Consider the following 27829-nt stretch of genomic DNA (forward strand, 5'->3'; position numbering starts at 1 on the left):
CTTCTTAGTAGCCATTACCTCCATAAGAAGGGTCAGTGAAATTCAGGCTCTGTCAGTGCAAGATCCTTTCTTTACTATCCACAAGGACAAACTGGTTTTACGCACACACCCTAGATTCTCACCAAAATTCATATCCAAGTTCCATGTAAACCAGTCCATCGAGCTTCCGGCTTTCTTCCAAAACCCACAGAGCTCAGCTGAGGTGAAACTACACACCCTAGATGTGCGTAGGGCGGTCTTATACTATGTAAATAAAACCAGACCGCTAAGGAAAACAGATCAACTGTTTGTCTCCGTAGCTACAGGCAGAGAGGGGGATCGCGTCTCTAAGGGCGCTATCTCAAAGTGGATTATCAACTGTATACAGCTGTGTTACTCTCTTTCTGAAAAAACTCTGCCTTTTACGCCAAGGGCCCACTCTACCAGAGGCATTGGGGCCACTCTGGCTTTCATTGCAAATGTTCCCCTTGACACCATTTGCAAAGCAGCTACTTGGAGCTCTATTCACACTTTTACTCAGCATTACTGCATTGACACTCATTCCAAGGCAGATACACAAGTGGGACAAGCGGTTCTAAGACACCTGTTTGCTCATGACCCTTCTCACATCCCACCTCCTTCTTCTGGTACTGCTCGCTAATCTATGCACAGCATGTGATCTAAGCAGATTCCACAAGCCTCAGAAGGGATACATTACTCACCGTAATCGTATTTCTGATGCTTGTATCTGCTTAGATTCACATGCGACCCACCCTTCCTCCCCTCCGAGAGAAGGCGCATGGTTGCTTGTAGTCTTACCTTTCTGTCTATCTGCTTGGACTATCTGTACTCACGCTACTCCTCATGCTACCTCATGTCAGGAAAAACACAATCTGGGGATCCTAGACGCGTGAGGGATCATGGGTACAGGGGACGTCACACTAGGGATAGTATTACTGGCACGCCCTGTGTCGACGCCCATTTTTCGACTTCGAAAAACAAACTGTAATACTCCGCAGCTTCCACTAGATGTCGGCCTATGCACAGCATGTGATCTAAGCAGATACAAGCATCAGAAATACGATTACGGTGAGTAATGTATCCCATATATATATATATATTATACACACTAAACCATTAATTTACAATATATCCATGTATCTGTTTCTTTGGATCATATGTATGCTACAAGTTCTTTTTCCCTTCCAACAGCCCTCTCTCCCTCCTTAAAATAAGCCTGGCTGTTCTGCTACACTACCATTACCTTGAGTGGTACAGACATGTACTAAGAGCTGGAGTTATTCTATTGCCCAAGGATAGTCATATAAAGCCCTTTGGGTGGACTTTCAAAAAATGTTCTCAACAGTCCTCTGGTCATCAACTGGCTGCGCTTCTTCGTAGAGGACATCGCTCCAGCGATTTTTCTAAAATGGCTGCAGGAGCCCTCTTTTTATCCACGATTCCGGCTTGAAGCTTACCCAACCCCACCAATGGTAAGAATCTACACCATTCAGGCAGGCCGGCCACTGGAGACATTTGGCCAGAAAGAGACATTAGGTTGCCAGGATGTGTACTGGGACCAGTCATTCCCAGCATCCACATCCCAGGCTCAGAAATAAACTGGCCCTTTTGACCTCAGCTTTCACTGGGAAGGGGCATTCCATATGCAGCATTTCCTGACCTGAGAAGACTCTGCATATTGGTCTTTGGCCTTTTTTGCCTAAGGACAAGCGAAAACCTCATGGCACATCCATGTTGTGGTGCTGACCACCCTTCGCAACCATTTGTGAAAAGTGAAGAAGTCTACAAGTAAAAATTACACACATGGTAGAAAAATAACTGCTGCCATCAGCTTGTCCTAGGCACATTGTAAAAGTAACACAAAATCAATTATAGAAAATATTATGTGAATACTAAGTATCCTAACCACATTTCACTTGAAGATGTGTGCAGTTGTAACCATACAAGGGATTCACTTAGAGCCAGTCTTTCAGAACTGATAGTCTTGGGTACTAATCAGTTTCCTCATATGAATGAGCAAACGGGCAAAGGAAGGAAAGCAGAAGGCTTTACTTAAAAAGTCAGGATAGAAGTTTAAACAAAGCAAAAAGAAAGGGTATCCCATAGCCTATGGGAGCGAAGCAGCAAAAAGAAAATCTTTCCTAACACTGTCCCAACACGCAATGCCTGTGGTAACTAATTTATTTTTTTAATTTTCAGGCTGTCTCGCTGAGCTCGGTTTTATTCCACAATTACAGCTCAATGTTTAGGCTGCACGAACATGAGGTGCCGATCAAACTAAGGTACCTCAAAAATCTCTCAACCGGGTTCCACCCATATTGGTTTACTGGTGGCGTTCCCCTCTTTCGCTCGATATTAGCAGTGTGACGGATGTTGGTACATATGAAAAACTGCCATAGGTCTAATTTCTGTACTGTATATGATGCTCTCGATATTTTCATTGCTGTTAGGTTTTTCACTATTTTCATTCCAGTTTTGTGTCCTCCAAGAGGATGATTCTTTGGACTATAATAAACCTAAATTCCTTAAACAAAAAACCACAGGCAAAATAGAAAAATATGTAATGCTTACAATGCCATTATTTGTCTTCCAGGAGAGTGGATATTTTAGACTGCAACTTCCATGATCCCAATCCATTGACTACGCTGGCATGGGATGGTTGGTAGTTGCAGACCAACACATCTGGAAAGCCAATGGTTGCATCCCTTTGTTAAAGAATACACATGCCCAAATTCTGATTACTCTATCCTGCTCTTCTGCAATTCATGTGGAATTACTTGCAAAGCTTTTGGGACTCAAAAGTATCTCTAAAAAGATTGCAGTCCCTTGAAGAACCTTTAGGGTTGGGTTATGTGCACCACCTCCTATCTCTCGGCCGAGCCCTACAGACCACCACTATGACAAATCAACTTCCGGGGCACCACTAGTCCAGGGATGAATATCGGTTTCTTAACCATCAATCAACTCCACACCTCTACTACGGATCCGAAAAGATTGGAATACAAGTAAATTATAAGACCACCTTGTCCAATTTTGGTAAGGTGGACGGAGCGGCAGGCTCATCTCCGCAAGGTCGTGGATTGTTGGTTAGTTGCAACACAGCGAAAATACAATTGTATCCCAATGATAAAAGGGACTGTTGAGTCAAGGTTGTATAAAAATAACTACTTTATTATTACTACAACACAGTTCTTGCACACTACAATTACAACCTATACTGTACAGGAACACAGAGGACAGTTGGTAAAGTAATCCTTCTTGCAGTTCAAGATTATTTGGGTTCAACACCTGTCTCTAGGGACCTTCAGAGGACCAGTGGGGCAGAACCACAATATACCTGGTGCTGAAGAAGTTCCAAGGCGCTTTGCAGTCGTCAGACTGAGTTAGTGGCGAGAGACAGCTGCTGGTACCAGGCGACAGGCAGTTCGGCAAGCAAGGCTGGACGGACGTCTGCAGGCTGTCCGGCTCGTTGGCTATGCGCCATGAAACGTTCTGTGTGCTGGTTGGCGGATCTGGAATGCTGGTCGAGGCGTCTCTGATGGCTCTGGTGACTGCAGCAGGACAACAGTCATCGGTGCAGCTGGATGCAGTTCAAGGACTCGACTGTCTCAAAATTGTCCTGAAAAAGATGGCCGCTCGATGCTCGAGTGGCACTCATCCTAGCTTCTTCGCAGGGCTTGTGTTCTTTCAAGGCGGATTGTCCAAAGCTCATGAGGGTGTTAACAGGCAAACAGCCTTGTCCTTTGTCCAGGGACTCTCCTGCACTTCCCACCTAGGAAGCTTGCTGTCAGAACCTAGCAGGGCACGCTGTGTGCTGGCTGTGCACCGGTTCTGGAGCTGATGGATGGGTCCTCAGAGCTCCCTCTGTTCCCTGGGAGATGTTTAGGGGAGGGATCTTGCTTCCATCTTGGAACTCCTGGCCTTCCTTCACTGATGGAAGATGTAAGGTAGACTGTACCTTCAGCTCGGGTCCAAATGAGTTGTTCTTACTCCTTGTGAAGTCTTCATATCTGATCAGTGAGGGGCTCAGCCCTCTTTAAGCCAAACAAGCCCAATTTAAGGAACCAATCTTGGGTCCCCACCAACCATCTTCAGTGATGCTTCAGGTCAGAATCAGGGCGCTTGGCAACAGACGGGGAAGGATGACAACATATACTTCTATATACGTCCCACCGATCTTCCTGTCTGCTGGACATAAGTGTCTCCCTAGTTAACTGAGCCCTATGCAGCGCGGTCACAACATGGGCCTCCTTTGAAGTAGGGGGTTGCAGACAGACTTTCGTCTCCTACTATTCACATGCTTCCCTGCCCTGGAAGGAGTGGTTCCAGACTGGGCATCGACTGCCCTTTGATACCAAGGAGGGGTGTTAGTACCAAGTTGACACATTGCATTGCACAGGGGTATGCGTCTGTGGTCTCCATTGTCACTTCCTCGACCCAGGCCTTCCCTGAGGCCTGCTAATTAACATTCTTCAGTATTCACCACCACCAGCAAGATGTAACAATGGAAATGCAAATCAAAGGGGCTTTGAAATGCTTCCACGGCCAGAGGCTTTTGATATACCCACAGCTGTCTGGTGTCAGCTACACATGACCGGGGAGGGCGGCGCTGGTAAGCCGTGTCCTCCCAGAGTACATGACTGTTTTTCTGCAGTGAGCGTGGAAAATATGTGCGGGAATGGCTCCACATATTTTCCGGGAGTTGGATCTCCCATCATTCATGCTTTTTAAATAAAAATCAAAAAGTCCAGGCGAGCGCACACCTCCTGTGCGGATGGTCGAATTCCTCACAGCCACCAATGTATATATCCTTGGTTGCTGCCTTTCCTCCTTTGGGTAAGTCAGGACCTATCTTCTCCGCTGTTACCTCCGGTTTTATTCTGCGAGATAAACGGCCATGCTACTTTGGGGGGGGGGGGTCGGGAGTGGAGGGGTGTTGCCTTTCACTCTTTTTGATTGCCTTCCTTTGAAGAATGCTGTAAATGATGCATCTGTTGCGATTGACCCACACAGCTGTTCTATGTTGCATGCTATCAAAACACCTATATGGGGCAGAACCTGTGTCTTCAGTTGCAGGTTGACACCGAGGCCATGGCTTTAGTTGATTCCTAGGAAAAAGGCAAGACACTAATTGCATGCTGTTCAAAATGACACAGGACCCTCCGCCCACCTCGTGAACACCTTCGACTTAACTACCTCTCTGTTTCTGGAAGATCCACAATGTGCTGCTCAGTTTAGCTTTTCTACTCTTAAGGAGATGAGTGGGACACTTGGCGCAAGTCTTTTGCCGAATGAAGTGGGCAGGCTCACTTTGAACTAATTCCAAACACACCCCTACTTAGGGTAGTGCTGAGCATTAGCTCTGGTTTAGTTTAGCTCATGGTTCCTGTGCAGACAGTCCTGCTCAGGTTATACAGCCGAGTCCCCCTTCATGGAGTGTTGTTGCTGTGTCTCTTGTAAGATTTGTCCGTCAGTTGGCCTATATTCTACTATGCGGTAGTGTCTGTTTTTTCTGTAGTCTGTTAAACCAGTTTCTATTTAAAATTTTTCTGCTTCTCATTATGTGTTCATTTTTTTTTTCCAGGCATGGTGCTGAGGATTATGTCTTCTCTCTATTAACTGGTTACTGCGACCCTCCAACAGGGGTCACGATGCGGGAAGGACTGTATTACAACCCCTTCTTTCCTGGACAGGCTATTGGCATGGCACCGCCCATTTATAATGAGATTCTGGAGTTCGAAGATGGTGAGTAGGGGGTTTGTTAGGAGTCTTAACCACGGGAGGAGTGGCCCACTTGCATGGTGTGATGTCCATGACCAGGAGCTCACAGCAACCTTTTTGGTATCTGGATTTCTCATTGCTCTAGTCATTGTATTTGTCATTGTATTTGTCATTGTATTTGTCATTGTATTTGTCATTGTATTTGTCATTGTATTTGTCATTGTATTTGTCATTGTATTTGTCATATTTGAGGAATTAATTTTTACTTATGACCAATAATTCTGGGAAATGAAATTTGTAATTTCCTTTTTATATACACTCGTATCATTGTACCATTGATCAAGACATGTTCCAGGATCCCATTGCCATTCACATTTACTTTCAGCACAATTTACATTCCTATCCTAACGCCTGTTTGATGCCATTGATTTCACCACTGAAAAATATTGCAAAACTCTTGTGAACCAGGCTTTTAACAAATCATCCTGCCACCTTAAAATCCGACATTCCCCCTCACCCCAAACCCTTCACGCATCCCTAGCCTGCAACCCCCTGATCTGCTATATTACATTCTGCAAAATTAATCTGTGAGCTGTCTGCCAAGGCTTGCCTTTCTCTTTTGTAATCCTGGTTGATTATCAGGAAAGATGGGGGGGGGCGTTAACCACTTTTTTTTTTTAGCCCCATTCTCACAACCCTCTGCATATATGCAGACTTATTCTCCCTTCCCCCTCAATATTTTTATAAGTTTACTCCTATCCAGCCGACCCGCACGCCCCCCCAGCCGTCCCCGTACCCCATATCCCCCCCCCCTGCCCCTCGCCACTACAACCCACTTCTTGGACTAGGCTGTCATTTAGTGTTTCTCACCCTTATTGTGTCCTGTACAGACTGGCAGTTTAACTTTATTTTTATATATGTTGCTGGTGCATCTTTATATTTACTATGAGCGTACCTTTTGGCCACTAAAGTAGCCAAAATGACTACTGCTGTGGTTTACAGCCTGTCTTTTCAGATTACTGTCTTTGGTGCTATCTTTCCTCCTTTTTGTTAGGGAGATTTTTCTTAAGCCCTTTGGTCCGGGTCTTTATGTATGCCTGAGTAACTTGGGTAATGTTGGCAAAGCGAGCCTTGTCAGCATGAGGGAATCATTAAGTGGTGTGTAGCCTAGCAGACCGGACTTCACTCTCAAGAGGTTGAAGTAGGGCGGTTCATCAGTACAAGATACCAGTTAAACAAATACCAGAATGAGAAAATGTCCAAAGGCTATGAATATTCAAGAAAAGAAAACAGATAAATAGCCCCACTTGCAGGTAAGTTAACTTTCTCAGCGCTGCCTCAATGTTTGAGGTGAGCAGAAACTGAGTAAAGTATAGTTCTTTATAGTTCCATAACAACCTCTGCTAGACATGAAAATGCAATAACTGGGAAGTAAACAATTTGAGAGCAAGGGACACCAGTTGAGTGGATAAGGGCAGTCTTTTTCGCAGAAGATGGCTTTCCCGTCAGTGTCCATTGCCACTAAAACGCAACATAATCAGCAAGGATCAACTCCTTCCACTAGACCACCCCTGGGAGCCATCAAGGTTATGTCAACTGCACCTATGATGAGGAATTACTTTTCTCAGGACTCTAGGCGCTGATTGTCAGGTCTCCTACGTGCTGGCATGTTCGACCATGCTCTGCTCTCCATGCTTCTGGAGAACCGTGGTCTGTGCCACATTCTCTGGGTTTGTGCTTCTTGTCTCATGGCTGTTCCATGTGAAAACCAACCTAAAGGGAAATGTCCATACATGGCGCACACCTTCCTTCTGTAATTTCTGTTGTGTCGGAATGCTTGCCCCTTTTGTAGGGTGAAGGCCGCTATGTTCTGGAATATAAGAACGCATTGTCCCTGGGAGTAGATAGTTCCTACTTCCTCGAGGCCTGCAGTATCTCTTCTTTAGTGCAATATGAGTGGAACTTCATAATGTCTCTTGGTTGGGATCTTGGAGATCTGAGAGGGCCCACCCTGTGAACTCTATCTAAGGTTATGCCAGCTTTTGCCACCTCTGGTGCTATTGTCTTGCAATCTTGTTGGACCCGATTTAATATTTCTGTCCCTTTAGCTCCATCTGCTGCCTGATGTGCACTCTGATGTGCAGAGGCTGCAGAAAGCGTGCAGGAAGACTGCCTTTGCCCATGTGAGCCTAATTGCAGAGATTGTGCACCAGTAAGCGGGTCTGAGACTGTGGCATGAAGTTGCTGTGGAGCAGTGGGCCTCAGGAGAGGGGCTCCTTAATTGAGTTGCCAGACCGGAGACTCCCTCAACGAAAAAGGGTGTGGATCCCAAGTAAGGCCAGAAGTTGGAGACGTTGTGCAGCACGTAGAGAAAGGAACCGGGAAGCCAGCAAGTTGATCCGGACCTTCTGATTCCTTGCGCGAGCACTGCTGGCAACAATATCCAGCTAAACAATCACTTGCTTATGAGTAGAAGTGATGCGAAGTTGATAGTTAAGTATTTGACAATGTAACACTTGAATTGTAGCACTCGCGTGTGTCCAAGCATTCTCCCCTTCACTTGCATGAAGAGAAAAAGCAGTGAAACTGCATTGTTGAACTTGAAAGGCACCTGAAGTGGTCACATTTGTCTAATAAAAGATTCTAAAAGGAAAGGTAACCTCTGAATCTTTATTAAAGCAGTTAATTCATTAGTAGAGAAGCAAAGTGTTGAAACATTATTACAAGTCGGACAGAGCAAGCATTGCCCAAGCAAAGAGTGAACAAGGTATTGCCCCAGTTAAGACACACACCAGCTTTTCCCAGACCCTAAGAACATTCTGATTGTTACTTCGAGCCAAATAGAACCTCAGCCTTGCTTAAGAGAAGTGTGTGCAAGTGTTACCTGAATGGTGGTGACCAAGCTTCTGGGTAATTATTCTGGATAACATTGGGTAGAGGAATAAAGGCAAGAGTGGGGAAGGGAAGCTTGCTACTTGTGGGTTTTCTTTTGAAGTTGATGCAACCTACATTGCCAGAACCAATAGGAAGGAGAGAGAAGTGTCTTTAAGGCAATTCTGGGTTGTCATGGCAGACAGACAAGAGGCAAAGGGACTGCCCTGAGAATTCAGAGGAAAGGTGCCTTGATTACTTGCAGGTGTGGAAGTACCAGAAAGTGAATCTTGTCTTACCCGAATACTGGTAAAGTCACAAGTACCAAAGCTGTGGTAGTGTATTTGCCCGTCATTAGCTTTGATACACAATTGGCACAATTGAAGTTGGAATACTATGGGGTAGAGGAGTAGACCCCCCTGGTGAACGTTTGTATAAGTTGCTCAGAGTTGTAAATTGCTGAAGTAGATGTGCTCTGAAGTCATCCTGACAAAGATACCTAACCAAAAAACTGTTTCACCAACACTTTTGCAGAAGTTGTATTTACTAAATGTTAACCATGAACTGTGGTATTTCTTCTTGGACAACTGCAATTTGTGGCCAAGCATTGCGGCAGGGAATGACATTGACTCTATTTTGACGAAGTGGAAAGACTTTTCACCCAGAAGAGAAGCTTTTTCTGTGGACCTTTGGTTGACAAAACTTTACTTTGACATTGAAGAAGCCAAGAACCAAATTGAGACTTTTACAAACTTGGATGACCTTGTTTCTTTTGTTGAACATTGGAGTTGACTATACCTTGAAATCTTCCAAAGGGAAATTCACCCAGGTTACCAAGAGACTGAATATCATTGTGATGTTATTATGAACTACCATATATTTTCTTTATGTACTTGATGTTTAATTGATAATGTCATATATCTTATGTTGGCGTTTTCCTTTTTTGTTTTGATAGGGAAATCCTCGTCTCAGGTTTAGTAAGGCGTTTGACACTACTGATTTAATAAAATGGTGTATTTTGAGATCATCCAAAGGTTGTCCGCCTCGCATTGCTGACCCCTCAAAACAGTTACCTGTGTTCTGTGCCCCCTCGTTGTATTGTAGTAGTCATTTATATAGCGGCTTTCCCCATTTGTATGGCCTCAAGGTACTTTGTTGTAGGAACACCCTCGGGGACCGAAGTCCAGGTGTGGGAAAGTTCTAAGTGAAGGTGAGAGTAAAGAATATCGAGGCTTAATACCACATAATAGAAATACGCCGGTCACAAAGTCAAATTATAATGTACATTTATTAACAGACAGCTGTCTGGCTCTCAACACCATGCAATGTGTGCAAGCAGACACTGTGAGATGAGGAAGTGCTGGACATTTCAAAATCACAAGTATTTATACAGATTTGCACAATCCTGCACACATCGTCCAGCCCCTCTTTTACCTAGGGTTCATAGCCTATCCACATAACTTTAGTCATGCTTAAACATCTTTGAATAGTTGTTTTCCTTTAAACATTTCACATGTTTTCCAAATATAAGACACAAAGGTAACATTCCTTGTTTTGCTCTTATATTTGTCTTTCATTTGTTCTTGAGTTTAAAGTCAGCTTCGTTTCAAGGAGCGAAAACAAGAGCACGTTCATTCATCATTCTACTTTGCTGTTTTAACGGGGAAGGCACTATTGGAACAGATGCTATCTAAATTACTGATTAGTATGGCTTTTGTTTGGGGGGCTTGGGGGGTGGCTGGCTAGGCTCCAATAAGCAACCCAGGAGGTCGGGCAAGTGAATATGACTGAGCGCTAGTTCAGGAGACTTAATATGTACCCAGCTAGACTGACATTTCTCCAGCATTGGATCTTTCATGGATTCACATCTGTGAATATTTCTCCGTCAGGCTGGGAAACCTCAGTAACTCTAACTTGCCATTTTCCTGTGGAAAACTTCAACACTTTAGTCCTATCTGCATCCTTTAGGGCCCACCAATAGGACACCTGGTATAAATAGCCCCGCCCCCACAGCTTCCCTTCAGATTTCAACTGTCTCAAAACTGTTGGATCACCTCGTGTTTTTGCACATGCGTTTCGTTCAGGGGCTAGGATGTCTGTAGCCCAGAAGTCTTTTTCGGCCGTGTGCTACCTGCGGCATGAAGGTGCATGAAGGGGATGGTCATATGGACTGTCTTTACCCTCATCACTCGGCGGATACCTGCGAGATGTCGGGGGTTTTCCCAGAAGACCTTGAAGGACCATAATCGACGGCTCATATGTTGGCTTAATGAGGGCACGTGCCTGGCTTCGGAGGTGGGTTTGGCCTGGGGGAGCGAGTCTTCCAGAAGGGTGGTGAAATCTATAGAGCTGAGTCGGCAGAACCCCCTGCTAAGAAGCATCGGGCCGCAGTGCCGGCGTCAGTGGTTGGGCGTGGCAGCAAGTCTTCATCAGTCGAAGGGGATGAGTGGCTCTTCGTTGTCCAAGCATGGTGGACCGGACAAGTTCAAGGGGTTTGGTGGTAGGCCCGAGAAGTCTACGGTGTCTGAGAAAGACCTGGTGAAGCCGAGGGAGTCTTTGTCGAAGCACTCGTCGTCCAGGGACAATCACAACGCTAAGTTAAAGTTACCGAGGTTTCCCAGCCTGACAGGGAAATGTTCACAGTATGTGAATCCATGAAAGATGACGCTGGAGAAATGGAGTTACAGGTAAGAAACTACTCCCTTGTCATAGGTTGTGTGCTGTATTCTAGTGGCAGAGGTAGTGAGGCAGGTTTGGAGTTTTCAGTGCGAAAAAGCTTGTGGCCACCTAGAACAAACTTGCCATAGTCGTAGCTGCATTCTAAAGTGCGTGAATGAATAGCCGTGCCTGTGGCAGATGTCCACCAAAGTGGTTCAGTTATACCTACCTTAAGCTCGGATGGAGCTTCTTTTTAAAGTTGCTGTATCAGTTATTCTGTGGAGAAGCCACACCTGCTACCTAAATGGATCATTCTGGGCATTATGATCAGGCTATCCACGGGTCAAACAAAGTGCAATCGACTGGTTGTCTTAGAACATCTCCTAGGAGAGGGGCAGGCAGGGTACCAGAATCTAGGGTAATCTGATTCTCTAAGCGCAATAGACTGGTTATCTTTATAGACTTACTACAATTCTTCCTGATTCTCTATATATAAACCCAAGGGTATACTAAGTGCGATATGAAGGAAACCCTGTCTGATTGCTGTGCGTTACAAGGTTAACTTTAATTGCAATGGAGGGTTACCAGCCTATACCTTGAAGCGTTGAGGCAGGCTCAATTTTATGAGGTGGAAATGCTCCATCGCTGATGTTTAATAGTGCAAAGCGTGAAGTCTGGTTGAGTTAGCAGGGCAGGCCATTTGTATGAGAGGGTTCCAGTGATTGATGTGTGAAGTGATGGGGTGGGCCAGCTGGCATCTGCCCTAGGCTTTGTGTATGATCTGGTTTCAGTGAATGATGTGAGACAAGCCGGCAGCTGCGAAAGCAGCCGGCATCCACTAGGTGGTGTTTTGGATAGACAATGAGGCTGCTACATGTGAAACATCTATGGAGATGACCATGACGGATTTCAGGTTACAGTTGAGGAATCGCCAAGTTTTGATGGACTTAGATGGATAACCTCCCAATCTGGTGGAATTATAATGGGGGTGAACGAGAAGGGCAGAGCCAGACCTGAGGTTTCTGGTGGGCAGATGGCATGAGAGTTTATCCTGCAGGAATTTGGGTCTGGACTTGTAGTGGGCACAGTGAGTGATGCACATGGCTTTAAAGGTAGTTTGTCGATCGCGTGGGAGCCAGTGTAGCACTCAGAGTGTGGGGCTGATATGCTCTCTTGGTGAGAGGCCAATGAAGAGACGGGCGACAGTGTTTTTGGACTCTTTGGAGTTTCCTCAGCTGGAATGCCAGAGCGCCTAGAATAAAGGCAGTTTGCATACTTGAAGCTGGAGATGATGGCCAAGATAGCGAAGACTCTGTGTGGGCTAGGTAAGGTAGGGGACAATTTGCCTGACGATGCGTAGGTGGAAAAAGCAGATTCTGGACCCGGAGTTGATCTGTTGGGAGAGTGATAGATTTGAGTCCACTGTACAGCCTAGGGTTTTTCCGCAGATGGATGTTGCAATGGGACGTGGGGTTGGGGGCGGGGGGGTGTCCAAGAGAGTGTGGCTAGGGGATCGGTTGGGGAAGGAAAGTGGTTTTTGCTTCATACTAGTCTTTTAGTTTTGTCGGGGTTGAGTAGGGGAAGGTGGGAGGTGGTGGTTGGTTGTCATCCAGCGGTCAACATCAGAAAGACAGAGGTCAGGGCGGGCGGAAGCTGGCGATTTTGGAATCTTCAGAATGGATCTGGGTGTTGTCAATGTAGTTGTGACCGATCAGGTTTTGAGATGGATGAGTGCGAGGAGAGGCCTATGGTAGATATTGAAGAGGAGGTGGTATAGGGAGGCTCCCTGAGGAACCCCTTTCGGAACAGGGCACGAAAGGGAAGAGCATGACAAGAACATGATTTGTGAGCAATTCCAGACGAAGGAAGAGTTCCATGTTAGGCCCGAGTCCTTAATTCCTAGGGAGATAGCCTGTCAGTGAGTATGAGCGCTGCACATCCTTCCACATCTGCTGTTCTTTTCAAGTCATCCCAGAACACAAGGGAAGACCCAGTTCCTCAGTGGTCTGAAGCCAGTTTGGGCTGGGTCAAGAAGGTTGTTGGATTCTGTAAAGAAACAGAGCTGTTTATATGCTGTGCGGTCCAGATGTTTGGCAATGAAGCCGGTGCTAGAAATTGGCCTGGTGTCGGATGGAGAATGGAGGGGGGTGGAGAGAGTCTGCTATTTAGAAAGGATGACACAGTGTCTATCAAAAGTGATATTTTGAAAGTGATCAGACACGGCGTCTCATAGAGATTGGGGGGGTGGAAATGAGCAACTTGGCGTCTTGAATTCTAAGATGATGCTTTGCAGCTCCTTGTTTGGATTGCAGGAGTTGAGGATTCGGTTCTCGCAGAAGGGTTTTTGTCTTTCCCGATTTCTGACCGGTATGCCTTTCAGTCTAGCTCAAGATGATTTGTTTTGAGCAGTGTGGTTGTTTCTCAAAGTCCGCTCCAATTGGTGCTTGAGAATTTTGATAGATTTGAGGTGGGATGTGTACCATTTTGGGCTGGGCCCTGGTCTCTGGGAGGTACGGTTCGTTGGTGTGAGGGGAATGAGTGCTGGCAAGCCACTGATTGAAGAGTTCACTTGGGGTGGGGAGGGGTCCTTTCTGGAGTGAGTGCTGGGAGTGAGTTGATCAGGGAATTGGCTAGATCCAGGTTCACAGTGAATTTATTCCATAAGTGGGCTATGGGCGGTAGTCGTTGAAGGTGGTAACCCGGAGAGCTGGGATATGGGGGCTTGGGAGGTCAGGAATTGGAAGAATGCTGAGGGATATGTCCACATTAAAGGACTGGTTGGGGGGGGTTACAGATAGTTGTTGCATGTTGAGGGCTTCTATAGGTTACATTTGAGTAAGCGGGTCATAGGGTTAGGGTCGGGTGGAGAGTTTTGGGTGATGTAGATATGGGGCAGGGGTTGGGAGCTAGGATGGAGCAGCGGAGAGGCAAGGGGACATCTGAGGCTGTCGCGTCCATAGCGCTTTTGTGGCATTTGTATGGTGAGTATTGTACGGGAGGGGTTGGGGGGTCTGTCACGATTGGTGTTGGCCAGGGCGGCCCTTTCTGCACTTAGTGATGGGAAGTGTGAGATGGGGGGGCGGGGGGCTGTGGGAGAGAAGTGAGGGGAGGGAAAGGTGGGAGAGGACAGTATTTAAGAGGGGGTGGTTGGGTGGAAGGGGCTGGGGAGTAGAGTAGGGAGGTTGGAGGGGTCTGTTCATTTCTGGCTTGCCAGTGTGCAGCTCTGAGTTGGGAAGGGCGTGGCCTGCATTGTAGTTGGGTGGGTGAGGTTGGTATTGGGTGGGGGGAGTGTTTAACTGGGAATAGAGAGGTTGTGTGTGTGGTCGGTTGGAAATAGGGGCAGTCTGTTTGAGAAAGAGGGGAGAGGTTGGTTAAGAGGGTAATTGTTAACGTTTCTGGAGCACCAGCGTGCCGCTCTGAGCAGGGATGTGAGGCGTGGTGTCTAGAGCTGCGAAAAATGTCTAAAAGCAAAGCCTGCAGCAGTGTGAGGTGTAGCTGGGATTTTGAGATTCACAGCAGTGGGAAAATGCACCTAGATTCAAAGTACACAGTAGTTGGGATGAAAGGCACCTAGATTCAAGAAACACAATAGTGGGGAAAGTGCACCTAGTTCCAAGAAACATAGTAGTCTGGTGGGGTATGGGATTGCACCCAGGTTCAAGATGCCTGGTAATGGAGAAAATTAGAATTTAAAGGCCTCATGGGTTCAACAGTATAATAAAAAAACACTTAACTAGAACTCGAGCTGTGAAATGAAAACCAGTTACACACTTGGCTAGATGCATGTAAATTCGTTGGGTAATAAGCGTTGTGGGGTTGCAAGGTGAACACAGGCAGATGCAGACTGGAGCTGCTTCGTCAGGAGCTGCCCTTTGCCTTGTGGCCCTAAGGGCAGCCTCTGCCCGGGCAGGCAGTCGGCTAAGTGGTTGCCCTAAGAGGACAGCAGGCACAATCGAAGGCTGGGGGGGTGGGGGGCTGACGAGAGTGGGCTGGGAGGTGAGAGTAGGGATCAAACCAGGAAGTGGGACCAGAGCGGTTAGGGGAGGGCGGATGAATGCAGGAAAATAAACCAAGATGGGCAAATATGGGAGAATTGGGTCACTTGAATGCTGAAAAGCACATACCCAGACACCGGGGCAGCAAAAGTGCCTCTGGATGGCCCTACGAGGTATCTAGACTCATGAGGAGCCTGCTGTAGGACAGCAAGCCCAATTGGATTTCAGTTTGTTAATGAGACTATGAAATTTGGATGCAAATTCTATGGGTGGTTACTCTACTTAAGATTGATTTAGCGGGTTGTTTATTCTTGAAGGTGCGGCTTCAACCCAAAGCAAGATGAGACGCAGGCATGGGATCAGAGTTAATAACTTGTTTGCCGCTTTCATTAGCTAATTAAACATTGGGAGCAGTCGAACAATGCACTTAATTATCACCAGTGCACATCCAATCAGGCTTTGTGTGTACTTGTAGAAAGAATGCAGTCCTAGTCCCTGCCCTGAATGTGATTAGCATGGCCGAGTCTACTGTATAAAGGTTACTCCTTCACTGTAGGATTTCCTGTTCAGGGACATCCCATGATTCATATGATTGTTCTATAAGAGTTTCTGATGTGAGCCAACTGCTCACAGCCCAAGAGGTGAGGGCGATGGAGTATTTGGCCTGTATGCCAACAAATGATCTTGATGACGTGTGTAAAGGTGGATTTTCCGAATCCTCCTTGACATATTCTGGGGCCACCCTATTTCGATGAACAGGGACAAACGCCAAGGCACATACAGAACACTCTTAATTACACGTTAGGCAAAATGTATAAAAAAAAGTTATTTATTTTGGCCTTAGACAAACTCTTGCCAGTGAAAGTCCACAGGTAAGTACTACACACACACATTTGCTACTATTAAAGACACATTCACCTTGGTGTGCTCTGCTAAGACCCACTGTCTGAAGCACATAGCTGCCAGTGTTCCTCCACATCTTGCTTCTCATCTACTCTTCTCTTGACAGTGCCACTTTCCCTCATCCCAAAAGACCTCTGCTGTCATCCCTCTCCTTAAAATGCCTGGTCTATCCTTCTGCTCTTACTCTCTACACCACGCTCGTTACGATCATCTTTGGCTCTCCTGATTGCCACCACTGAAGCGCCCTCGCCCCCCCTCGTTTCCGCTCTCTCGATCTCCTTGCTCCCCTACTCTGGGATGCTCTTCCTCTCTGCATTACACTGTCGCCACTATTTGAATCCAATATCAAAGCCCTCCTTTCTGAAGAACTGGTTTCCTAGCACTCTACTGCATCAGTTTACTTCTTCCTTCCTGGACCACTGTACATCACCTTTCTGTCAACTCCCCTTTCTCCAGCATGGGGTCTGGCATGGATTCACATGCTCATGAATATTCCCCGTCGTCAGGCCGGGAATCCTCGGTAAAGAAAAAACCAGTATCAGTTTCGTTTCTGATCTGTCTTTCGTAGTAATAACCAATCACTGGTCTCTGCGTCATACTGACCACAGCCAATGACTGCCCTCTACCTAAGCACCTCCTCCGGCAGCCATCTTCAGATTTTTACCGCACGTTCATGTGTTGGGATCCTCGTGCTATTGCTCTCGAGCGTTAGTGCTATTTTTCGCGCTTTTTCACAAAAAACTTCGATTCTTTCGGTCAAAAGAGCCTCAAGCTCCACCGATCCTACATCCGATCAACGGGGACCCGTGTCGGATTCATCTGTGCCCCTCAAGGGTGAAGATTTCGTCGAGCTACACTTCGGAGGACTCCAGAAGCTTCTCCGGCCCGGTCTCGGAGATGGCCCAGGAGAAGGGAAGCTCGACGCCCGGAAAGCTGTTCAGGGTCTGCCCTGGATGCCAGCTGCAGAACGTCTTCAAGGAGGACGAACACTCTTTCTGCCTTTACTGCCTTCATGAGGACAAGACGCACGTGGAGAAGGACTGTGCGTTTTGCGGCAACATGTCGGAACGGACCATGAAGGACCGCCATCAACGTCTCGCCAACTGGCTGGAGGGTAAGAGCCCGTCTGGCGAGAAGAAGAAATCCGAGCGGTCTTCTAAGACCTTTGAGGGCGCCCCGGCGACGGGGGCCCAACATAAGGCCAAGCACCGCGAGTCCGCTGGCACCGGGAGCGCCGAACGGTCGGGCTCTACGGGCGCCAGGCAGGGCGCACCCTCCCCGGCACCATCAACCACGAGCCAACGCTCTGGGTCGGGTAAGAGGAAGGCCGAGCACCCGGCGAAGCTCCTGGAGAGGCCCCGGTCGAGCTCTAAGGCAGAGGAGGAGCGTGGCAGTGCCCCCTCCCTCAAGGATAAGGCGGTGAGCGCACCTAAGGTGGTGAAGGCCTTGATCCATCCGACCAAGCCCTCTATCGAAACGGTCGCGGCGGCCCTGGCTCAGCCTGTGGTGGCTGCACCAGTGGTGGCGACCTCAGGGCCCAGAATCTCCCTGCCTCCTCGGAGGGAGTCTTCCTTTGTGCCCATCGATAGGACCCCCGTGAAACCCTCCGTGGGGAAGAAGGGGGGGCAGGGCGTCGTCGTAGATTCGGCCTCAACCTCAGAAGAGGAGCTGATCGAGGTCTTAAGCCACGGCCTAGGCGTGGAAGAAGGCCAGCCCGTCGGAATGGACCCCGACGCAGGTGACGACGACGACATCGTCGAGGATACCGACGGGGCCCCTGCTCGCCCGTCGGATTCCCCTCTGCCAGCGCCGCAAGACAACTCGGCGGCCATTTTGTTGGCCATACAGTCCTTATGCTCCGAGATAAGGACGAGGCTACCGTTACCGACGGAGGAACCTCTCCCGTCGGGGGATCCAGAACCGGGACCTTCTGGTGTTCCCCCTACCAAGAAAAGAAGGATCCATCCACCACCTCCTTTTCAACCGTCGCGCCCCGTCCAGCCCTCCTCCCCGTCCACCCGAGGGGATGATACGGGGACTGACACGGCAGCGACGGGTAGGGACAACGAGGCATACGACGAGGATTTTCTGTCGTCGCCTCCCACCAGGGCTTCTCCGCCCGACGAGATCGGATCTTTCCACTCCATGATCTCCAGGGCTTCCGAGCTTTTCCAACTCTGCCCTGAGGAGAAGAAAAAGGAAGGCTTCCTTTATCAGCGGCGCGAGGCCAAGAGGAAGACGGTCCTCGCAGTGCCTCTGTTGGACGACATTTGGGATGAGGGCCTTTCCCTCCTCAAGAACCCTTCCACGACGCCAGCTAGAAGAGACCGGTACGAGAAAAAGTACCGGGTCCCGGACACGGCCCCCCTATGCCTCCGGGCGCAGCCTACCCCGGACTCCGTCGTCTCCGCGGCAGCCAGGAAGAAAGCGGGGGGGGTGCGGCCTCCACATCGACTTCCCCGCCGGACGGCGAGGGAAAGAAATTGGATGCTATGGGACGTAGAGTCATCTCGTCGGCAGCGACGACGATTAAAGCGGCCAACGCCTTGGCTATCGTGGCCCGCTACGACAGGGAGCTCTGGTACAAGATAGCTCCCCTGCTGGATTTTCTGCCGGACGACAAGAGGGCGGAGGCCCTTGAGATCCTGCAGGAAGGTGAGGTGGCTTCGGACCACGCCATCACCGTGGCGACGGACATCGCCGACACTGGGTTCCGCCAGCTGGGCAACGGCGTTTGCCTTCGACGTCGTGGATGGCTCAAAGCTACGGACTTTCGGCAGGACGTCCAGACCAGAGTCCTGGACATGCCCTTCGACGGGAACAACCTGTTTGGGAAGACAGTGGACGATTCCCTTCAGGCCATCAAGGCGGATACTGAGACGGCCCGGGCCCTTGGAGTCCTGCAGCAACGACGGACGCCCTTTCGGAGCGGCGGAGGCAAGGGCGCCTCCAAAGGTTCCGGCGGCGGTTTCGCTTCCTACCGTCAAGCGGCCCGCTCATCGTCGCAAGAGGCCTACAGAGGACGAGGCAAGTCTAGCGGACCCCGCCGTCGTCGCCAAGGAGGTCAAGGCGGCAAGGCCGCGTCCAAGCAGGATTGAACCGGCCGTGGGGTCGGGCCCCCACCGAAGCACCCCGGTGGGAGGCCGGCTGGCGGGCTTCGTCAGCGTGTGGGAGTCCATCTCCACCGACCGTTGGGTGCTGGACGCCCTGGCCCGGGGCCACGCGCTCGAGTTTCAAAGAAGGTGCCCGCGCGTCCCCCCCGTGGCCAGGAAAGAACTTCACGTCCCTCAACTTCTCCTGGAGGTAAAGGCGATGCTCAGAAAGGGCGCCATCGAACTCGTCCCAAAGAGGCTTCGGGGCTCCGGAGTCTACTCGCGATACTTCCTCGTGAAGAAGAAGACGGGAGGATGGCGCCCCATCCTGGACCTGCGACGTCTGAACAAGTTCATCAAGGCGCAGAAGTTCCGGATGGTCACCCTCCAGCACGTCCTGGGTCAGCTGGAGGAAGGAGACTTCCTATCGTCGTTGGATTTGGAGGATGCCTACTTCCACATTCCCATCCTAAAGGGGCACCGAAAATTCCTCAGATTCGTGGTCCAAGGGCGTCATTACCAGTTCAAAGCCCTTCCCTTCGGACTACGGTCGGCACCCAGGGTTTTCACCAAGTGCCTCGCACCGGTGGCGGCACAGCTGCGCCGCAAGGGGATTCACGTCTACCCCTACCTGGACGACTAGCTCATCCGCGCCAAGACGAGGGAGCTCGCCGTGGTCCACACGGCAAGGACCGTCCAACTCCTCACGGACCTGGGATTCTCCGTGAACTACGCCAAATCCCACCTGGTGCCCGCGCAAGTCGCACTGTTTCTGGGAGCGAGGCTCGACACAGTGTCCCTTCTGGCCTCCCCGTCGGAGGAGAGGACCAGGACCATCTTGGGCAAGGTGCAACGGATGTTGGTGGCCGACGCGGCCAAAGTGAGGTCCATCAAGTCCCTCCTCGGGATGATGTCTTCCTGCATCTACCTCATTCCCATGTGCAGGCTCCGGATGCGCCCGTTGCAAGAATTCCTGGATGCGCGCTGGATCCAGACGACGGGCAGCTTCGAGGAAAGGATCAAGCTCGACGAGAGTTTCCGACGAGCGATACGGTGGTGGGGCACCCGCGCGCATCTGACGGCGGGCATGGACTTCCAGACCCCAGCCCACCAGGAGACTGTGACCACGGATGCCTCCCTGGAAGGGTGGGGAGCGCACACCGAAAATCTGCACGCAAGGGGACTCTGGCTCCCGACGGAGAAGTCCCTGCATATCAACGTCCTGGAGCTCCGTGCAGTGTTTTGGGCCCTCAGGTCCTTCCTTCCGTCCCTCAAGGGCAAGGTGGTGAGGATCTTCACCGACAACACCACCACCATGTTTTACATCAGGAAACAGGGCGGAACCAGGTCCCCAGCGCTGTCCAAGGAGGCGCAGGACCTGTGGCATTGGGCCATCGCCCAAGGGATTCTTCTGGTGCCGTTTCATCTGGCAGGGATAAAAAACACCATTGCCGACTCACTCAGCAGGGAGCTGCGCTCGTGCCACGAGTGGGAACTACGGCAGGATCTGGTGGATCGCCTCTTCCGACGGTGGGGCACACCCCAGATCGACCTGTTTGCGACGGCGACGAACACCAAGTGCCGGAGGTTCGCCAGCAGGTTTCCCCAGACGAGGAGCATGGGCGATGCTTTCTCGTTCCCCTGGGAGGGCCTGTTCCTCTACGCGTTCCCTCCCTTGCCTCTGCTAATCCGGCTCGTCAACCAGCTCAAGAGGTCACGGTGCAGGATGATCCTCGTCGCACCTGCGTGGCCGAGGCAGATATGGTTCCCGGACCTTCTGGACTTGTCAGCGTCCCCGCCGATCAAGCTGCCGGCGGACGCGGATCTACTCTCCAGGGAAGGAGGCGCCATCCTCCACCACGACCCGAAGTCGCTGAACTTGCGGGCCTGGCTCCTGCAGCGCTAGAGTTTGGAGGATACGACATACCGGCCGATTGCAGAGAGGTTCTTGCAAAGGCCAGGGCGTCCTCGACTCTTAAATGCTACGGACACAAATGGAAGAGGTTCTCTGTCTGGTGCCACGCACAGAAGATTAACCCTCTACGGATTACGGCTCCCCAAGTACTGCCGTACCTGCTGACGCTGACCAAAGCTGGTCTGGCACACGCGTCCATCAAGATTCATCTTGCTGCGATCTCCCGATACACCAGAACCACGGGGCGGACGTCCTTGTGGTCTCATCGTCTGGTGAAAGAGTTCATGAAGGGGACTGTTCAGATCGTTCCCGCCGGTGAAGGCTCCGGCCCCGGCGTGGGAGCTCAACGTGGTGCTGACCAAGCTCATGGGACCTCCGTTCGAGCCTCTGCACTCGGCCCCGTTGAAGTTTCTATCGTGGAAAACAGCTTTTCTTGTGGCCATCACCTCCGCACGACGAGTGGGAGAGATCCAGGCCCTTTCCTGCAAGGCCCCGTACTTGACTTTCCACGACACGAGGGTAGTGCTCAGGACGCACCCCTCCTTCATGCCCAAGGTACCGTCGGACTTCCATCTCAACGAACCCTTGGTGTTACCTGTGTTCTTCCCGTCGCCTTCGTCGCCGGCTGAGAGGACTTTGCACTCGCTGGATGTAGCTAGAACGCTGAAGTTCTGCGTGGACCGCACGAAGGGTTTTCGGAAGACGTCACAACTCTTTGTGAACTTTGGACCTGTCAATCAGGGGAAGGCTCTCTCGAAGGCTTCCATCTCCAGATGGCTCTCCGGCTGTATCATGTACTGTCACCGGTTGGCAAACCGACCGCTGCCTGGCCGTCCGAGAGCCCATTCCACCAGAGCGATCGCAGCTACCACGGCGTTCCTATCTGGTGTGCCCCTGCTGGACATATGCAGGGCTGCTACGTGGAGGTCGACGCACACCTTCACGAAATTCTACTGCGTCGACCGGGATTCCAGGGAGGAGTCCAGGGTCGGCCAAGCAGTGCTGCGCAACCTGTTCGCCTGAGGTGAGCCTGGTGAGGAGGTAAGATGCTTAATGTTGAGTTAATGTGATGCTTAATGTTGAGCCTTTGCCACCTCCCGTGGTTGTGCATGTGTGTACTGCTATGTATTCTTTATTCATGAGCATGTGAATCCATGCCAGACCCCATGCTGGAGAAGGAACAAGTTACTTACCTGTAACTGTTGTTCTCCAGCATGGGTCTGGCATGGATTCACATGCGAACCCTCCCGCCTACCCATCTGCGGCTCTTCACTTGGTCATACTGCCACTTCACGTGCTTCCAAATCTGAAGATGGCTGCCGGAGGAGGTGCTTAGGTAGAGGGCAGTCATTGGCTGTGGTCAGTATGACGCAGAGACCAGTGATTGGTTATTACTACGAAAGACAGATCAGAAACGAAACTGATACTGGTTTTTTCTTTACCGAGGATTCCCGGCCTGACGACGGGGAATATTCATGAGCATGTGAATCCATGCCAGACCCATGCTGGAGAACAACAGTTACAGGTAAGTAACTTGTTCCATCCCTGTATTCCTGATTTAGCACTTCCTCCACCATCCCATCTCTATGTCATTCTGTCCTGGCCCCTGGCTTGTTTCCATCTTTCCCTTCAACATCTGGTATTTTTCACATTCTCTCGCCCCATTGTAAAGAACCCATGTCCTCCTCACTCTGATCAATGGTGAATTTTGGAAGTGCTTTTATTTATTTGCCAAAAACGTGTAGCTTTTCCTGTGATTTCTTTTTTTAAATTGTTTTTAATATACATTATAAAATGTGTTCAGCACAAAAAGAGCACTAGCACTTTCCTTTTAGAATACAGTTGAAATCTGTTTTAGAAGACTCTAGATGTAGAAAAGCAAGTGAATAAAACAATGGAACCAAGTGTGGAATAGGCTGAAAATGGGTTGTCCACGCCATACAAAACCTTACAAACTAAGGTATTCGCCTTAAAGTCCGTCTAGAGCTTGAAAAAAAGGCCCAATGCCTTTGGAGTCAGGCTTCCATAGAAATATTTTCAGGAGGCTAGATATCGCTCGAGTGCTGGCTAGAGCCAACAGGCAGTTTTTAAGTGTTACAAAGTGAAATAACTTGCGAAAAGGTCTTGGCAGACCCTCTCCCAATCCCACCACCTTAAGGGAGGCCCAGAGGAGGATACCTGACAAGAACACTGTTCAATTGGTTAAGGGTCCTACAAGGTTCTGGTTTGTGTTGGAGAGCTGTAACCTCAGGTGAATGCTCGTTCCATAAGCCAAGTACATAGAGTACAAAGACTGAACTCTGGACCACACCAGTACAGCGAAGTAGTCCATGAGGACATCTTTCTTGCCAACAGAGTGGTTCTTGGACTCTTCTGAACGCTTCCAATGGCTGGATCTTTAACCAGAGTGGTGGTTACTGCCGGTCCGGGGGTCAAAGTGTACACAAAGGTCTTCAGGAGATCTGCAGAGAGCAGGGCTTCGCCAGGCAAGTGAAGAAAGTGCTGCTGGCTGGCTCTCAATGAGTTCCCAGTTCTCAGTGGGCTCCTCCCCTTCGAGGGGGTCGGGGGGGGGGAAATGAGGAGGTGAGTCTGACCTCCAATGATTATCATGATGTTGAACAGCTGCTGGAGTCACTTTTATCCAGTATCTGGGCTGGAGTTACCCCGCCCCCCAATGGAAAGGATCTGCACCATTCAAACTGGCAGGGGCTGTCCAGTCTTGGACAGCCTCTGGTCACTACATCTGCTCAGCAATAGACACTTTGGCATAGATTTAGATTGGGCCCAGACAGACCCAACCCCACATCCGGCCACACACAGCGCACTACTTGCCACTGAAAGCTGGAGCTTTCCCAGGGAAAGGGGTTGCCATACATGGAAAATCAGTGCCTGGCAGGCAAGGAGTTCAAACTACAATATGGCCAAAGAGGTGAAATTCGCATGGCACAGCATTTTAGAGTATATGGTAATCTAAATGGCAGTATGTGGTAAAATGCAAAAGTGCATGAGACTGTACAAAATACCCACTGCCATCAGTCCCTCTTGGACATATCATGCAAGTAACCACAAAGTTAGAGACTGTGTCTCTACTGCACTTCATGGAAAATGTGTGCACTGAAAATCGAACAGAATTTCACTGTGGAGAACTGTTCCTGCAGTGATAGGCATATGCACTTATCCGTGCCCTCAAAGCAGATTGTATTGTATTCATTATTTATATAGCGCCCTTTCCCCATTTGTTTGGCCTCAATGCGGTTTGTGGTATGAACACCCTTGGTGACCGCAGTCCATGTGTGGGAGTTTCAGAGAGTTAATTTTAAGATGCGCATGTGCATTTTGCCAGGTTAGGACTTAGTGGGCTGACTAGGCTCTAGTAAGCAGCCCTGAGTTCTGGCACGTGGGTGTGTGCTGTTGGTGGTTTTAAGAGCGTGCTAGTGCTGGAGATTCGATGTGTGCCCAGCTAGACTGACATTTACTATAGGTTGTCGCTGTATACTAATAGCTGAGGTGGTGAAGTATGTCAGGGGTTTATATGGATGGCTACGCGAGCTGCTAGCTGCATTCTAGAGTGCATGGATGGGTGGCCGTACCAGCGGCCTGTGTCCAGACGTAGTGCAAGGTATACATAGCGTAAACTTGGATGGAGTTTGTCTTTTGAAGCCGTTTTTCTAGGTGAACTGCGATTGGCTGCTCTTGCCAGTTGTGGTCTCAATCGAATGAAGTCTGAGCAGTGGGAGAGGGGCCCGTATGAGTGGTGGTGTATGATCTGTCAGTGAGGGGGAGAAGGGAAGGGCGAGAATGTCAGTGTACCGCTGTGAACGCTGCCAACATCCTTTGGGGGGTGGGGTGGGGGCAGTGGATTGGTGTTGGGTTCGGGACAGTGTTTCTGTGCGCGTACCGACGGTATAGAGTGAGAGTGAGTGGGACCTTTTTACAAGTCCCTCGTCTATTTTCCCGACTGGGATTTATGTGTTTTACTGTTTTATGGAGTCTGACAAACTCCATAGGCATCTGGTTTTTGTATAGTGACACACAGCTCCTTAGGTGCAGTGCCACAGAGAATTCTCTTGGACCTCTTTTAAATGTTTAAATACATTTTCTTGGGTGGACTACCATTCCCAAGAATAGTAAGATGATATTGATATTTTATTTCTATCGCGCTCGTACACAAGTGTTTCAGAGCGCGACAAGGCAAGGGATAACAGGGGAGAACAAAACAACAATCTTACTAGGCCCAGTGACATTGAGAACGTGCAAGTGCATGGGAGAGGGGAAGGGGGGGGGAGAAGTGGAGAGTGCAGAGCAAAGGAGAAACAGATAAATGATGATAAATAAAAAAGGCAACAATCGGTGGTAGTGCAGCCAGCAATTTGCAAGTGCTAGGTTTAAGGCAGCAGACCGGGTAGGTGTGATAAGTGCGGGCAGAAAAAAGGGGGGGCTTCAGATAGACACCAGTGCAAGGGGTGTCCCGGAGGCAGTGCGGGAGGGTGGCAGGGTGAGCAGGTACCTGGGCCCAAAGGACAGAGGGTGGCCAGGTGCACGTTGCCACGAGAGAATAGATCAGCAGGGGGAGGAGGAGCGAAGGCAGAAGCAAAGAGGAAGGTCTTGAGGTGCTTCCGGAACTGGAGATGGTTCTAAAGTTTTAGGGCGGCTGGTGCCTCCCTCTGGAACAACCTCCCTGCCAAAGACTGAGATCTACCCCCAGCTCGTTTCCTCAAAAAACGACTGACCCTGAGGGAGTTGGAGGTAGAGGAGCAGAGAGCTTGAAAGGGGAGGTATTTGCGGAGGGATAGTTGAAGGTATTTTGGACCCAGGCCCCAGAAAGCCTTGTGAACAATGCAGAGGGTTTTGAATTTAATCCTTGCATCCACTGGGAGCCAATGGAGAGATTTCAGAGCGGGAGAGATGCGATCCCAGTGCTTGAGGCCGAGGACCAGTCTCGCAGTCCTGTTCTGGATTCGTTGCAGAGGGTGGAGATGGAGGCAGGTAGATTTAGAAAGAGGCTGTTACAATAGTCCAACCTAGAGAGAACCAGAGCTTGGGAGACCATGAGCTTCTGGGGGAAGGAGAGGGAAGGCAGAGTACCTCTGAGGAGGTGCTTTTTAGAGACATCAGAGATGTGGGCGGAGAAGGAAAGTGTGGCGTCAAAGATGACTCTGAGGTTCTTAGCCTCAGGTGGGGTTGGAGGGGGGGGCAAGGTAGGGCGGCCTGAGTGAGGGGAAAGGAATGGTGAAGTTGTGCCGATGAGGAAGATATCTGTCTTGCTGGCATTCAGACAAAGATCATTAGCGGCACACCAATCTTGAATGGCAGTTAGGCAATGAGAGGGAGAGAAGGTGGTTGGGGGCAGCCTGAAAATGAGTTGTTGTCAGCGTCCATAGTCATACTATGTCCATAGTCTTATTTGCCTTTCTCTTGGTGGGACCAGCACACACACCACCTGGGAATTCAGGGCCAGTTTTATGGATGGCTCAGTGAGTGATGCACATGGCTACAAAGGTAGTGTCTAGAGCAATAGGGAGCCAATGAAGGACTCTTAGGCTGATGTGTTCTCTGGGGGGGGGGGGGTAGGCTAATGAGCAGGTGGGCGTCTGCGTTTTTGGATTCTTTTCAGTTACCTTAGCTGAAATGCTCGTGTGCCTAGGTAAAGACAGTTTGCATAGTCTTAAGTGGGAGAGGATGATGGCAGAGAAATAGCGAGGCTAGTTGCTGTACGGGAAGATGCACATCGGGATGTGTAGATGGAAGAAACAGGTTCTGGATACAGAGTTGTGTTGGGAGAGGGATAGATCCGTGCCCAGTGTTCATCCAAGGTTTTTCAATGAGGTGGAGGTTGCAAGTGGGGGCCTGTGGATTGAGGCCAGGGAATAGGTTGTGGAAGGAGTGCTGGTTTCCCGCAGACTAAGATTTCCATTTTCCCAGGATTGAGTAAGAGGCTGGTAGTCATCCATTAGTCCATATCCGAGAGGCATAATGACAAGTCTGGACGGTTGGAGCCTGGCGATTTGGGGATTTTAAGGATGATCTTGGTGTTGTATACGTAGTTGTATCAGTGGTGGAAGCGGATGAGTGTGAGGAATAGGTTCAGATAGATGTTGACCAGGTCGGGAGAAAGGGAGGATGCTCTTTATTTTTTTTTGGTACTGGTCGTGAGGTGGAGGTGAAAGGGTGGAGGAGCATGATTTGTGAGCAATTGGTGATGAAAGTAGATCCAAGAGAGGGCAGTGTCTTTGATTCCTAATGAGTGTAGTCTGTCTAGTAGAATGGTGTGGTCGATGGTATTGAAGGCGGCAGAGCGGTCAAGGAGAATGGAGTACCGTGCAATCTGCGTCTGCTGTTCTTTTTAGGTCCTCCCACACGGACAATGGGGGCAGGACTCCATTCCTCTGAGCGGTCTGAAGCCAGATTGGGCAGGGTCCAGGAGGTTGTTGGCTTAAGTGAAATGTCTGAGCTGCTTGTATGCTGTGAGGTCCATGAGTTTTGCCATGAAGCGGGTGTTGGAGATGGGCTAGCAGTTCTGGGGGAGGAGTGGGTCAAGTGTACGTTTCTTTTGAGGATTTAGGGAAGGTTCCCCATGTTGGGGAGTGGTTGAGGGTTGAGGGTGCGATACTGCCTGCACAGGTCGAGGCTAGGATGTTTTTTGAGGGTGGGCAGGCAGGGGTCCTTGGGGAAAC

General features: G+C 49.7%; 1 protein-coding gene across 1 annotated transcript in view; it reads left to right on the forward strand.

The window, feature by feature from the left end:
* Positions 1–27829, forward strand: part of CYC1 (cytochrome c1) — a 235021-nt gene that overhangs the window by 145506 nt on the left and 61686 nt on the right. The window contains exon 5 of the mRNA XM_069621810.1: positions 5585–5745. Within this exon, the coding sequence (XP_069477911.1) occupies positions 5585–5745 (161 nt within the window). The remainder of the gene's footprint in view (positions 1–5584; positions 5746–27829) is intronic.

This window comes from Ambystoma mexicanum, chromosome 5q, assembly GCF_040938575.1.
Source record: "Ambystoma mexicanum isolate Mex_15411 chromosome 5q, UKY_AmexF1_1, whole genome shotgun sequence".
Lineage (NCBI taxonomy): Eukaryota > Metazoa > Chordata > Amphibia > Caudata > Ambystomatidae > Ambystoma > Ambystoma mexicanum.